The sequence below is a fragment of the Sphaeramia orbicularis genome, chromosome 19, assembly GCF_902148855.1.
Source record: "Sphaeramia orbicularis chromosome 19, fSphaOr1.1, whole genome shotgun sequence".
Lineage (NCBI taxonomy): Eukaryota > Metazoa > Chordata > Actinopteri > Kurtiformes > Apogonidae > Sphaeramia > Sphaeramia orbicularis.
In genome coordinates this window covers 43,114,183-43,129,513 of record NC_043975.1, presented here as the reverse complement: position 1 = coordinate 43,129,513, position 15,331 = coordinate 43,114,183, and the positions used below count along the sequence as shown (strand labels likewise).

General features: G+C 39.0%; 1 protein-coding gene across 1 annotated transcript in view; it reads right to left on the bottom strand.

Moving 5' to 3' along the window:
* LOC115439689 (neurotrypsin-like) overlaps nt 1–15,331 on the bottom strand; it is an 86,329-nt gene that overhangs the window by 45,389 nt on the left and 25,609 nt on the right. Inside the window, exon 2 of the mRNA XM_030163609.1 lies at nt 10,421–10,463. Within this exon, the coding sequence (XP_030019469.1) occupies nt 10,421–10,463 (43 nt within the window). The remainder of the gene's footprint in view (nt 1–10,420; nt 10,464–15,331) is intronic.

Genomic DNA, 15,331 nt, shown 5'->3' with positions numbered 1-15,331 from the left:
TAATGTTATTTTTTGCACTAAAACAAAGACAAAAATTTGAAGTTGTCATTATTTAAAGGCATAATGTAAGATTTTTTTTTTTTTTCACATCAAACCAAGAAGAAAATCTGGAGTCATTCTTTTTTGTCAGTTATTCTGCTGTTATTATTTGACTGTAGATCTTATTGGTCTCTATGTGGAACCTGAACTAAAATGAGTTCCACAGCCTTGACTGTGGAATTTTTGCACTTTGTAAATGGGGCCGGATTGGAACCTTTGGTGGGACGCATTTGGTCCCCATGTTTGACACCCCTGATTTAACCCAAACGTGTGTGTGGACACACCAGGAAACCACATCAGTTTTTATTTTAGTAGGAGATAGAGGGGGAACCAGCATTCTAGATTCAAAACAACACAGATTTATGTTCATGTTTAGTATTTAGTAAATATGGATACAGTTTTGCGCAGATGTCCAGTGGAGCAGCGATCAGTGTCTGAAATGTGGCTCAGAGTAGTTTTTTTCTTCAACATAATTTCCTGGGTTGCAGGCAGGACTTCACATCACCAAAGTCACCTTGAGGGAGAGGACAAATGTCTGAAAGCACCTGTGTAAATTTAATGTAGGTTTAAAGGAAAATGTGAAAAAGGCAGCGACACAAAGTAGTAAGTTTTTTCCTCCCTTTGGAAATGAACGGGACACTTTCACAGCTTTTTGTGCTGAGAAAAATAACACATTCTATAATTTGTTTAACACATTTTGGTGTGTGATGTGTTCTTAAAGCTGCAGGATGAATTACACACAGAAGAAGAAGAATATACTGGAATAAAACCTGTGCTGAATATTGCTGTATCTGCATACGCTTTAGAAACGCAGACACTGAAGATAATTACAGCTTTATCTGTAACATAAAGTTCTTTGGACATTTTTCCCATATGCACTCTTATGAAAGCCTGTACTACACTGTAAGCCCAGACTTTGTATTTACTAAAATGCTTTAATTCCAATGTACTTCAATGATTTCAGTTTTATTCCATTACCATAAAATGTTCAGTATATTCTACTAATTTGTAGACATCGTCGAAAGTACAAAACAGTTTCAGTTGAATGGATTTAAATCACTCAGGTTTAGTCCTGACCTCACCTTTTTATCTGTGCATTCCGGGTATTGGGCCTGTTGTTGTAAATATGTTCTTTTTCTGTGCAGGGGTTCAGTGGGGTTGTGGTGTTAGTGTTGATCTGGACTGAATGTGTGTATATCAGTGTTTATTGGCCTTTTTAGGGGGCCAAGCCCGCGGGGACTAGGGTTCCAGCGGTGCTGTGGAACCCTATTGTTTTTGTACGGATTTTTATTATTATTCATCATCAATATTTTTATTTTTCTCCCGCTAAAACTGTTACTGCAGCCAAAACTGTACATGGTACGGCGGTGCAATTTGGAGGGTTGGTCCAGACCCCTGCACGTAACTCAGACGCAAAAATGCACATATATCCACCAATAGGGGGTGCTATAATCAAGGATAACACGTTTTGGTCTATAACTCCCACACTGTATGTCGCACATTCAAAAACCTTATATCCTCGGATTCCCTGAATAGTACTGAATCAAGTGAGCTAGGCCACGCCCATTTCCACCTAAGGTAATTATTACGTATCTCTGACAAATTAAATGCTATCAAAACCAAATATTAGATACTTGGTTGACATGTCACTGTGACGGTATGAACCAAATTTAATAAATGTTAGCCTCTATTGCAGGGGTGTCCAAACTTTTTTTAAAGAGGGCCAGATCTGATAATGTGGAGATTGCCAGGGGCCAGTGGTCCCTTCGGACGTTTTTTAAACAGTAAAAATTACACATAAAAGCACTGTTCTACAGCAAGTTTATTTTCATTGTCACAATATCATTTTTTTAAATGGCAGTGTAACCAAATCTGAGCCACTCAGGTGTGAACAAATTTAAAAAAAAAAAACAATTCTGCCTTCCTTTCACATCTGGAGTCAGATAACATAGAACAAACTGTGTGGAGTATCTTAAACATCCAAGAAGTTGATAAAAATCTTAACCCCACATTCATTTAAAACATGACTTATACGAGTAATCGTTACTCATATATTACTCAGTAATGCAAAGTCTGTTAACATTTCAGATGAAAACATATAACTCTTACTCTTGTCTTTCACAAAATTATTCAGAAAGTAATATTTGTGTCACATCTACAAGTACACAACACCAGCAGTTAGAGGCAACTAACCTGGCAACTTGGTAACCTGCCTTGATGGTGAATTCACTGAACTCAGGTTCACATGAAGAGTCACTGTTGTGAGTTTAAAGCAGCTTGAATTTGCTTCACTTTTTTGGAGCGCAAACTCCCTGCTAGCTTGTCATATGCGTTAGCATGTTTTATCTGCTAGTGTCTCTTTACATTGAATTCCTTAAACAAGGCAACAGTCTGTTGACAAATTAGGCAAACACAATTGCCTCGATTTTCAGTGAAAAAAATTGTACTTCCCATCTCTCCTGGAAGCGGCGGCCCTCACTGTCAACTTCCGTTTTTTTATTTACAGGCGCCGTGGTTAGAAATTAGCGAAAAGGGTTCACGGTAAGGTCACAGAGCCAGATAGAGTTAGAGTGGTGCTGCCACCATGAGGTGAAAGGAGAAACTGCATTTTGAACCTTTTATGATTCATGTGCTCGGTTCAACAGTCCAGCGGGCCATAAATAACACATTCTAAAACTGAAGCTGTGGGCCGTATAAAATCTGACCGCGGGCCGTGATTGGCCCCCGGGCCGGACTTTGGACATGCCTGCTCTATTGGGTGCTGCAAATATTTGAAATTTTTATCTCTGAAACGCCTTTACAGATTTCTATGAAATTTGGTGTGTACGATGTGTGGTCACTCCTGAGACCAGCTGTAAAGTTTGGTAATGATTGGTCAATGTGAGTGTAATCTATTACAACAAATCCCAGTCCCACACATTCCTCCTTCCACTCTACTGGTGCTTTTGTCCCATTCCAGTGAATACAGCGGCTCAGACGGTGGAATACTAACTCCAACTGTAAACCCTTATGAACGGGGCCCAGCCTCCACCAGCTCAGCCCCAGACCCACGTCCTTCAGGGACGACTTCTGTGGGCTCTGTGGGGCCTGGGGTCCGAGTGGGCGGGGAGGCTTGGCCCCCGTTCATAACTGCTTGCAGTTCTAGTTATTTTTATTCTTCCGTTGATAAAACTGTTACTGCAGCCTAAACCGTACATGGTACGGTGGTGCAATTTGGAGGGTTGGTCCAGACCCCTGCAGGGACCTCAGACACAAAAATGCACATATATTCACAAGCAGGGGGTGCTATAATCAAGGACAATGCATTTTGGTCTATAACTCCCACACCGTATGTCGCACATTCAAAAACCTTATATCCTCGGATTCCCTGAATAGTACTGAATCAAGTGAGCTAGGTCACACCCATTTCCGCCAGACTTTTTTCCCCGCAAAATGGCAAAAACTGAAAAACCTACTTTTTCAAACTCTGATATGACAGTTTGTCTGATCTGCATGAATTTTGGCACATACACTCTTCTCATGGGCCTGATCCAAAGTTATTACAATAATTTTGTTTGGTAGAAAAATGCACAAATAATTAAAGAGCAAATTTCTGTAGCTAGCTAAAAAAGGCTAACTCTTACATATCTCAGTCAAAGTAAACGCTATCAACACCAGATCTTAGATCCTTGGTTCTCATGTGACTGTGAGGGTATGAGCCGAATTTGGTGAATGTTGGCCACTAGGGGGCGCTGCAAATGAGGAAAATTTTTATCTCCTAAACGGCTGCACCAATTTCTATGAAATTTGGTGGGTATGATGAAGGCCCTTTCCTGAGGCCATATCTCTAAGGTGGGCATGGCTGAACAATGTGGGCATGGCTTATTACAAGTTAAACAACAAACATTTCCTACAGCTGAACTGTTCTGCTGAGGGCTGTGAAATTTCTATGGACCCTATAGAATAGGACACAGATCTACCAGAGCAAAAACTGTGGATGTGCTCCACTAGGTGGCACTATAACAGACAAATATGCATTTTTGCCTCTAACTTCAACATTTTAAATGACACATTCATAAAATGTACATCTTTGTATTCCTTGGATAGAGATGAGTCTACTGACATAGGCCCCGCCCACTTCCGCTGCATATTTTACTTTTTAAGTCGCTACATATCGAAAACATACTTTTTCGAACTCCTACTAGGGTTTAAGCCCCGTTGGCTTCAAACTTTGCACAGACAATCTCCAGAGGCTTCTGATCTAAAGTTATCACAATCAGTTTGCTGCTGTAAAAAATGCGCTAGTTATAAATGAACAAATTTTTTTGCTAGCTAAAAAACACATATTGTGGCATACCTTTGTCAAAATAAATGCTATCCACATCAAACTTAATTTGCTTGTTTTAGAGGTCAACCAGAGGCTCTGTACCAAATTTGGCACAAATCGGACAATAGGTGGCGCTATAAGCAGAGAAAAACCAAGTCACAAAAAAGTTGGTCTGATTCACATGAAATTTGGTGAGCATGATGGGGGTTCACTCCTGAGACCAGCTGTACAGTTTGGTAATGATTAGTCAACGTGGGTGTAATTTATTACAACAAATCCCAGTCCCCACACATTCCTCCTTTTGCGTTCCTAATGCATTGGTCCCATTCCAGTGAATGCAGGGAATCCGGCTCCAACTGTTCCTGCAGCCTAAAGCGTACATGGTAGAGCGCTGACATTTGGAGGGTTGGTCCAGACCCCTGCACGGAACTGAGACGCAAACAATTATATATATCCACCAGCAGGGGGCGATATAACCAAGGCATATGCATTTTGGTCTAATGCTCCCACACCGTATGTTGCACATTAAAAAACCTCATATCCTCAGATTCACTGAATAGGGTTGAATCACATGGGCATGGTTAGGCAGATTTGGGGGACGACTTTTTAACCGGCAAAATTGCGAAAACTGGAAAACCAACTTTTTCAAACTTCTACTTTGGATTTTGTCCAATCTGCGTGAATCTTGGCATGTATGCTCTTCTTACAGACATGATACTAAGTTATCAAAAGGATTTTGTTCGGTCAAAAAATGTGAAATTTATCAATGAATAATTTTCTGTAGCTAGCTAAAAAAAATGTTAACTATTGCAAATTTCAGACAAATTAAATTCTTTCAACACCAAATATTAGATACTTTGTTTACATGTCACTGTGAGGGTATGAGCCGAATTTGACAAATGTTAGCCTCTATTGGGCGCTGCAAATATGTAAAATTTTTATCTCTGAAACGCCTTCACAGATTTCAACGAAATTTGGTGAGTATGACGTGGGGTCACTCCTGAGACCAGCTGTAAACTTTAGTAATGACTGGTCAACGTGAATGTATTCTATTACAACTAATCCCAGTCCCACACATTCCTCCTTCCACTCTACTGGTGCTTTTGTCCCATTCCAGTGAATACAGCGGCTCAGACGGTGGAATACTAACTCCAACTGTAAACCCTTATGAACGGGGCCCAGCCTCCACCAGCTCAGCCCCAGACCCACGTCCTTCAGGGCCGACTTCCGTGGGCTCTGTGGGGCCTGGGGTCCGAGTGGGCGGGGAGGCTTGGCCCCCGTTCATAACTGCTTGCAGTTCTAGTTATTTCTTTTTTTCCGTTGATAAAACTGTTACTGCAGCCTAAACCGTACATGGTATGCTGGTGCAATTTGAAGGGTTGGTCCAGACCCCTGCAGGGACCTCAGACGCAAAAATGCGCATATATTCACAAGCAGAGGGCGCTATAATCAAGGATAACGCGTTTTGGTCTATAACTCCCACACCGTATGTTACACATTCAAAAACCTTATATCCCCAGATTCCCTGAATAGTACTGAATCAAGTGAGCTAGGCCACGCCCATTTTCGCCATGACTTTTTCCTCCGCAAAATGGCAAAAACTGAAAAACCTACTTTTTCGAACTCCGATGTGAGAGTTTGTCTGATCTGCATGAATTTTGGCACATACACTCTTCTCATGGACTTGATCCAAAGTTATTACAAGAATTTTGTTTGGTCAAAAAATGCGCAAATAATTAAAGAACAAATTTCTGTAGCTAGCTAAAAAAATGCTAACTCTTACATATCTCAATCAAAGTAAATGCTATCAACACCAGATCTTAGATCCTTGGTTCTCATGTGACTGTGAGGGTATGAGTCGAATTTGGTGAATGTTGGCCACTAGGGGGCACTGCAAATATGGAAAATGTATATCTTCTAAACGGCAACACCGATTTCTATGAAATTTGGTGGGTATGATGGAGGGCCTTTCCTCAGGCCATATCTTGAAGGTGGGTGTGGTTTAACAAAGTGGGCATGGCTTATTACAAGTTAAACAACAAACATTTCCTACAGCTGAACTGTTCTGCTGAGGGCTGTGAAATTTCTATGGACCCTATAGAATAGGACACAGATCTACCAGAGCAAAAACTGTGGGGGTACTCCACTAGGTGGCGCTATAACAGACAAATATGCGTTCTTGCCTCTAACTTCCATGTTTTAAATGACACATTCATAAACTTTACATCTTTGTATTCCTTAGATAGAGATGAGTCTTCTGACATAGGCCCCACCCACTTCCGCTGCATATTTTACTTTCTACATTGCTACATATCGAAAACATACTTTTTCGAACTCCTACTAGGGTTTAAGCCCCGTTGGCTTCAAACTTTGCACAGACAATCTCCAGAGGCTTCTGATCTAAAGTTATTACAATCAGTTTGCTGCTGTAAAAAATGCACTAGTTATAAATGAACAAATTTTTTTGCTAGCAAAAAAACACATATTGTGGCATATCTTTGTCAAAATAAACGCTATCTGCATCAAACTTAATATACTGGTTTTAGAGGTCAACCAGAGGCTCTGTACCAAATTTGGCACAAATCAGACAATAGGTGGCGCTATAAGCAGAGAAAAACCAAATCACAAAAAAGTTGGTCCGATTCACACGAAATGCGGTGAGCATGATGTGGGTTCACTCCTGAGACCAGCTGTAAAGTTTGGTAATGATTGGTCAATGTGGGTGTAATTTATTACAACAAATCCCAGTCCCCACACATTCCTCCTTTTGCATTCCTAACGCATTGGTCCCATTCCAGTGAATGCAGGGAATCCGGCTCAAACTGTTCCTGCAGCCTAAAGCATACATGGTAGAGCGCTGACATTTGGAGGGTTGGTCCAGACCCCTGCACGGAACTGAGACGCAAACAATTATATATGTCCACCAGCAGGGGGCGATATAACCAAAGACAATGTATTTTGGTCTATAACTCCCACACTGTATGTTGCACATCAAAAAACCTCATATCCTCAGATTTCCTGAATAGGGTTGAATCACATGGGCATGGTCAGGCAGATTTGGGGGACGACTTTGTAACCAGCAAAATTGCAAAAACTGGAAAACCTACTTTTTCAAACTTCTACTTGGGATTTGGTCCAATCTCCTTGAATCTTAGCATGTACGCTCTTCTCATAGACATGATACTAAGTTATCAATAGAATTTTGTTCGGTCCAAAAATTTGAAAATTATTGATGAATAAATTTCTGTAACTAGCTAAAAAAATGTTAACTATTACATATCTCGGACAAATTAAATGCTATCAACACTAAATATAAGATACTTGTTTGACATGTCACTGTGAGGGTATGAGCCAAATTTGACAAATGTTAGCCTCTATTGGGCGCTGCTAATATGTGAAATTTTTATCTCTGAAACGCCTTTACAGATTTCTATGAAATTTGGTGAGTATGATGTGGGGTCATTCCTGAGACCAGCTGTAAAGTTTAATAATGATTGGTCAACGTGAGTGTAATCTATTACAACTAATCCCAGTCCCCACACATTCCTCCTTCCACTCTACTGGTGCATTTGTCCCATTCCAGTGAATACAGCGGCTCAGACGGTGGAATACTAACTCCAACTGTAAACCCTTATGAACGGGGTCCAGCCTCCACCAGCTCAGCCCCAGACCCACGTCCTTCGGGGATGACTTCCGTGGGCTCTGTGGGGCCTGGGGTCCGAGTGAGCGGGGAGGCTTGGCTTGGCCCCCGTTCATAACTGCTCGCAGTTCTAGTTGTGTTTGTCTTTCTATTTTTGTAGAGCTACACCATGAGTCAGAGCCACAGGAAGAACTGTGGATTTACTGTTCAGCTAGGTTTAATCTTATTTAATGTAAATCTTCATGACTTGCCAAATTAAAAGCGCTTCCTGTACTGGCAAATTACATTGAGCTGACTTCCTGCCTAACTTTCATCCACGCTACAATATATTATGTTGAATTATACAAAGCAATTTATATTGCAAAAGATTTTAGTTTAAATCAACTTGGAAATTGAGTCCAATGAACTGATGATATTAAGTCTCATGATTATACAAAACAGTTGACATTGCAACAAATTTTAAGTTCAATTAACTTGGCATTTAGTGTGTTGTACTTAAAATAGCAATTCCATTCAAATCAGGCATTTAAGTTTAATACACTCAAGTTTTCATTACTTATTACTGAAATTTTTTAAGGCAACTGGTTTACCTCAGATTTTTTCAGTAAACTCAACTTATCCAATCTTACAGTGTGCCATCACATGGGACAAAATAACTAAAGGGGGAACAAAAAACAACAAAAAAAAATGCTATGCTTCTTTTTGCCACTGAAATTTTTATGGTCAGCTTTATGCAGTTTTAATAAGTATTATGTAACAAAATGAGTCAGCAGTTCGATGGTGGTCCACAATTTTATCACTCTTTATTTAATGCTGAACTGTAGGACAAGTGTACCTTAATACATTTTTGTCTTATTGTTTTTAAACATCTTATTTTTCCACTTGTATTTTTGCCTCAGATGCATTTGCAAAGCTTTTAAAAACCTTTTAAGGGTCTTTATTTCATCTCAACACCCACCGCGCTCAGACACACACACCACTCACAGCTTACACCATTCTCATTGCCACGACAACAGAGTTCTGCCCATTGCCATGGGAACGCTCAGTCTCCCTGTTCCCATAATCCATTTCCCAGCCACAATGGGTGTTTGACATGGTTCATATTAAGAGGCTCACTGTACTGGGGGGGGCATGTGTGATTTTTTTTTTTTTTTTTGTCCAATCCCATCCAATCAAATCCAACTTTATTTACAAAGCACTTTAAAACAACTGCAACAGAAGAATAATTAAAACCATAACAGAAGAATAAAATACAAGAATAGATTTAAAGACATAGAAACTATACAAAAAAAGATAATAGTGCTATGCAGAAGAATAAATAAAACCCAAATAAAAGAATAAAATACAAGAATAGATTATAAAAACAAAAACATAAAAAGCCATACAATTAAAAACAAACAAACAAATAAATAAAATACATAGAAACATAATAGTGCTATACAGAAGAATAAATAAAACCCAAATAAAGAATAAAATACAACATTAAAAAAAAAAAACATTACAAAAGCCATACAATTAAAAACAACAAACTAGATAAATAAGAACAATAAACCACTACCAATCCTCTTTTGTTATTTTTCTACGTATTTTTTTTTATTCATTTTGTTGTTTTTAAAATTGTATACCTTTTTATGTTTTTTTTTTTTTTTTAAATCTATTCTTGTATTTTATTCTTTTATTTGTGTTTTATTTATTCTTCTGTATAGCACTATTATTTTTCTATGTATTTATTTATTTATTCATTTAGTTGTTTTTAATTGTCTGGCTTTTTATGTTTTTTTTTATTTATTCTTGTATTTTAGTCTTTTATTTGGGTTTTATTTATTCTTCTGTATAGCACTATTATTTTTCTATGTCTTTTCATCTAAAACACACTAAACCTACTCTTACTGACGCGCTCGTGAACCTGATCGAGGGACTTTTCATGCAACAAAGGAGACACTCAAGCGTCTTGTGCAACACTGTGTAATGCAAAAGCCCCACCCCCCCACCTCCTATAAACCAGGCACCCATCATTCAAACAGACCGAGCCTGCGGTGGTTTTCACATGGTCCAGTTGCTTTAGCTGATGCAGCATGAGCGCTGATGAGCAGTGCATAATTTCCACTTGTCTGTCAGTGTGTCTGTAAACGCACACAGATATTTCAGCGCTTATGGAATGAGCTTTCGCAGGAGGTGCTCGCCCCACCCCCATCACAGAAGGAAATTAAATGCAGGGGGGGTGCAGGCCAGAGGCATGAAGAGAGGTAAAAGATGGAGTGTGGGTGTAGGCAGGAAGGGTGTGGAGAAAAGAAATGAGAGGAGGAGAGGATTTACTGAGCGTCTGAGTCAGAATGTGGGTTAAACTGGAGGAGGAAAAAAAAAAAAAAAACACCAGACCAGAGCATGGATGAAGTAACAGACACATGAGATTTGGAGTTTCACCTGCCGCCTACCTGAATTCTGCACCTCGTTTAAGTAACTGTCTTCAGCCACCACCTGCACAGAAGAAGATGGAGCATATTAGAGCATATGTGAGAAATGAAGAAAGAAGAGAAATTTAACCCATAAACACCCAAACATCCAACACCAACAAAACCATCTAAATGTTTAATATCTTCTAAACCACTAATCCAGTGTTTTTCAACCTTTGGGTCACCTGGAATTCAAATGGGGCACCTGAAATTTCTAATAATTGATAAAATAAAAATAAAAAATAAAATTTACTAATATAAATCTGTGTTGAGTTGACAGAGCCAATCCCAAACTGTGGTTGTGAAACTGAAGCACTGTGGTTCTGTTTATCTGTCAAATGTTCATTGAGGTTGGTTTCAGATGCTGCGGCTCTTTCATAATTCATAGTTTGAGTTCTTGTTTGTTCAGTATTAATTGTCAGCCTTGTAAATCCAAGTTGGACTGACTGTACATTGTCGTGTAAAATCTTCAGGGCCACAGGTGGTAGATATCTTTGGTCTCTTTTGGAATTCTTCCACACTATATTTCAGAAACTTATGTCTTTATAGCTCTGTCTAGGTTATGAAGCTCTGGTGAATAAATGCACACAGAGTCAAGGCAAAAGTCGGAGATCGAGCAGAATTCGAGCCGTATGAAGTGTTTATTCTTACCTACCGCCGCCACAATAATACTAGCAAATTAGGCTACTGGTATTATTATTACTAGATATTTTTGTATTATTACAACTATTATTATTTTCCCCCTCACTCCCCCCCTCTCTCTTTTTCACTTTCATTCACACCCCCCTCTTCCCCTTTTCCCTATCGCCCCTAACCAAGCTATATTGTTTAGTTGCTCTTTATATTTATGATCTTTTTCATTGTAATATGATGTTGTCGTTGTTGTTAGTCAATACTCTGTCGTTGTTGTTTTTTGTTTGTTTATTTGTTTGATTTCCCTTTATGTGTTGTTGTTTTTCTGTCCACATTGTCTTGTTAACTATCACTGGGGAAAAAAAAAAAAAAAAAGGGTTTATGCTTACAAAAAATAAACACTGAGTTGATATCTGCAGAAGCAACTGACTTTTTCACTCTGGGAGACCATTTTTATTTGCCCAAAAATAGGTTGGGTTTTAATTATAGACCACAACCTTTTTACCATATTTAGAAGATTATTCTTCTTCACGTTAGAGCCTGCCTTTTTGGCTTTGTCCATGATAGGATAAATTTTTACTCGTCTCTATCTGGATTGGACAGCATATATACCATGGGCATTTCTAGCCCATTTTTGGGAGCGCTGAAGCACCCCTAAAATATTTGAAGGTTGCTGAAATTTTTCCTTTTTCTCGTTTACTTTATGTCCATTCTTAACATGCTAGAAAAATATCAAAGCCATATACAGTACATGGTTGAAACGTAATATTTTAACAACAAAAATTCAGGACGATTTTTAAAGAAGGGAATTTGTCAAATCGATTTCATCTTTCTCATGCCTCCGGGCCGTGCGCCTGCAGGCTACCATAGGCTCTTCCTCCTTTCAGTGACAGCGGTCTTTCACAGAAGTCCGTGTAATGACTGGACTTTAAATCTGTTAATGAGCCAGTGCAAGCCGTGGTTTTCGGATCCCGCAATTGAAATATAACTGCATGGGGATCACTCATCTTCCGTTGTCCCAGATCCGTACCATACTGTCTTCTTCTGATCCGGGTCCGGGTCGCGGGGTCATCAGCCTCAGCAGAGGAGCCCAGACAGCCCTCTGCCTGCACACCTCCACCAGCTCCGGGGACAGAATCCCTCCAGCGTGTCTTGGGTCGGTCTCTTCCACACACAGATCCCCCAATTTAAATAGAATCGCATGGGGATCACTCACATTACGTGGTCCACGCACGCACGACTGATGCCTGTCTTACATTGGTATAACTTCTGTGGGCATAGATACCCCAAAAAGGGGGGGGGAATATATATATATATATATATATATATATATTTTTTTTTTTTTTTTTTTTTTTTTTTTTTTTAATTAATTAATTAATTTATATAAAATTTATTTATTTCTCTTGCTTGCAAAATTTTTCATTCACAACTGTAAGTTTTGTAACACAAAACCAAATATTATTTATTTTTTGAAAGATGTTGAACTTTATTTAAAGCTGTTAGATAAATCTGGAAACAAAAAGGCTATAAAAACTATCAGTATTTGCTCTGATTTGGATATTGTATTGTAGTGGATTCCCCCTGGTAAACTTATGTTATTTTCTTGTTGCATACATTGTTTGTATACTCTACATCATTTAATAAAGATTTAATAATAAAAAAAAAAAAAAACTTCTGTGGGCCCATCACATGATACCATCACAGATTTGAGGTTTTCTGTTGCCTTTTGTAGTTTTACCCAAAAATCTAAATCGAAAATCCAGTTTTTAGAGGAAAAAAAATCGTGCTTTTATTTTTTGTAGACAGGAACATAAGATTGTTTTTTTGTTTTTTTTTTTCTTAAAAAAAAAAAAAAAAAAAAAAGAGCCAGATTCAGGTAAGAGTGTAAGATCAACTTGTGTAACTTCATTTTCCACAGCAACCAAATATTCTTTTACAATGATGTTGCAAGTTGAATAAATGCACCAGCTTATATCTCTTATTAGATATGAAACACACTGTTTGCTTATTTGCCTTTTGGTAAAAGCACAAAGAGAGAGAGGAGAGAAGAGAAGAGACACTGAACATATACACTAGTCTACAATTTATTTATTTATACAAATTATCTGCCTCAGAGATTAAATGTGCTAAATGTTACATATTTTAATCAGACTAATTGGAAAACAAATGACCAAAGTGCTGGTTTGCTGATGTTTTGACAGTATATGATAAAGTGTTATTCCACATATATATTGGTTTATGTACATTTATAAAACACATTTATAAATGTTCCACTGATAGAACCTGCACAGTGAATGTATTGTTATGTACAGACAGTGTTTTGAAGTAGATCTGGTAGCTCTGACACTAATATTCCTCTGGAGTTCTGTAGAATGGCAATGTATTATCACTGTGTATAAGTGTCATTCCATTTGTCAAGAGAGATGGTGGTCATAATAATGGATAATAAAATAAGAATGGATAATACATTGTCATTCTCCAGAATGACAGTGTCATTCCATGGGATATTGGTGCCATTTGCTTTAGAGAGGGAGATAGGGATTATAACAAGGAGAAAACACTGTCATTCTAAGGAATCAAAGTGTCATTCCACTGAGTATAAGTGTCATTCCATTTGTCAAGGGAGAAGGTGGTCATAAGAATGGATAATACATTGTCACTCTACCGAATGATAGTGTCATTCCATGGGATATTGGTGTCATTTACTTTAGAGAGGGAGATAGAGATTATAACAAGGAGAAAACACTGTCATTCTTATGAATTGCTGTGTCATTCCACTGAGTATAAGTGTCATTCCATTTGTCAAGGGAGAAGGTGGTCATAAGAATGGATAATACATTGTCATTCTCCAGAATGACAGTGTCATTCCATGGGATATTGGTGTCATTTGCTTTAGAGAGGGAGATATTGACTAATAAGACTAATCAAAAATCTAATTTTTTGCCCATTTGAATTGTATGACATTTGTTATGGCCAAAAACCAAAGACGTTATTCATATTTAGAAGTAAACTCGTGCTTTACAGAATTTTACAGATCCAACAAATGGACTTATAAGAATTATACTGCAATTAGATTCTTAAAAGAAGTACACTGCTGTGCGTAAAGTTGGAATAATTATGTTTTCAGATACATTACCCCTTTTTTCCTATTTATACACATCAGTAATCACCTTTGACCAGCTGCAATGATTACATACCGACTGCATTCAGTTACACTTTATCAAGAATGAATCACAGTACCACAGTAATTTCATAGGAAGAGATAAAAACATTTTATTCCAACTTGATCGACAACAGTGCCTATATAAATGTCATGTCACATAAGTGATGCCTTGGCTCTAATATATCAGGAAGACGACAGTGGACGCTTTAGTCCCGTAAAGTTGATACGGAAACGCTTTTATTTTGAAAATCAAGTTAGATGGGCTCGCACAGCTCTCTGGAGCTTCACTTCCAGCTGAGGCCAGGGCTACACCGACAGCTAACTTCAGGGGATAAATGCTCATACTTCCATATTCTGTTCACTAGATTTACTATAGGCCAGCCAGCCTGTAAACCGACACGTCGTTTTCCGTTATTCGAAGTCATCCGTCGTTCCCATTATAGCTGTCATTCCATTTAAACTATTCCGAATGACAAAGGAGCAGTTGTTACGCCAAATCTTACGTGGTCATTCGTTATTCCATGTCATTCGTTATTTAGTTTAGAAAGGCCCAACCACCGAAACAGAGAATAGGATTTCTGCGGTAGAACACACATCTGAAAAGGCGGAGATGCGGATCCAGGCACTTGAAAACCAAATCCAAAGCATGTCCGAGTACATCGACGCCCTCGAGAGCACAGATAGGAGGAAAAATATCGGTCATCGGCTTACCAGAGGACGCCAAAGGCAGCAATCCAACGAAATTCTTCGAAAGCTGGATACCCGACCTGCTTGGGCTGGAGACGAAAACCGGCCACGTGAAGATTGAAAGAGCTCGCTGCACACTCGCTCCAAAGCCTAGGCTGAACCAGCGACCCCGATCCGTCCTTATTTGTTTCCACAACTTCGCTGGTAAGCAGAGGGTGTTGGACGCCGCTCGACACATCGGGACCGTGAAGTACCAGGATTCGAAAATCATGTTTTTCCAGGATCAGTCTGCGGCCGTTCTCCGCAGGCGGGAAGTGTTTGATGTGGTGATGTGTCGGTTGCGAACGAAACGGCTCTGAGATCCGGCTCTTTGACGTGAACGACAGGAGCCGGCTCCTGATTGGGAGCCG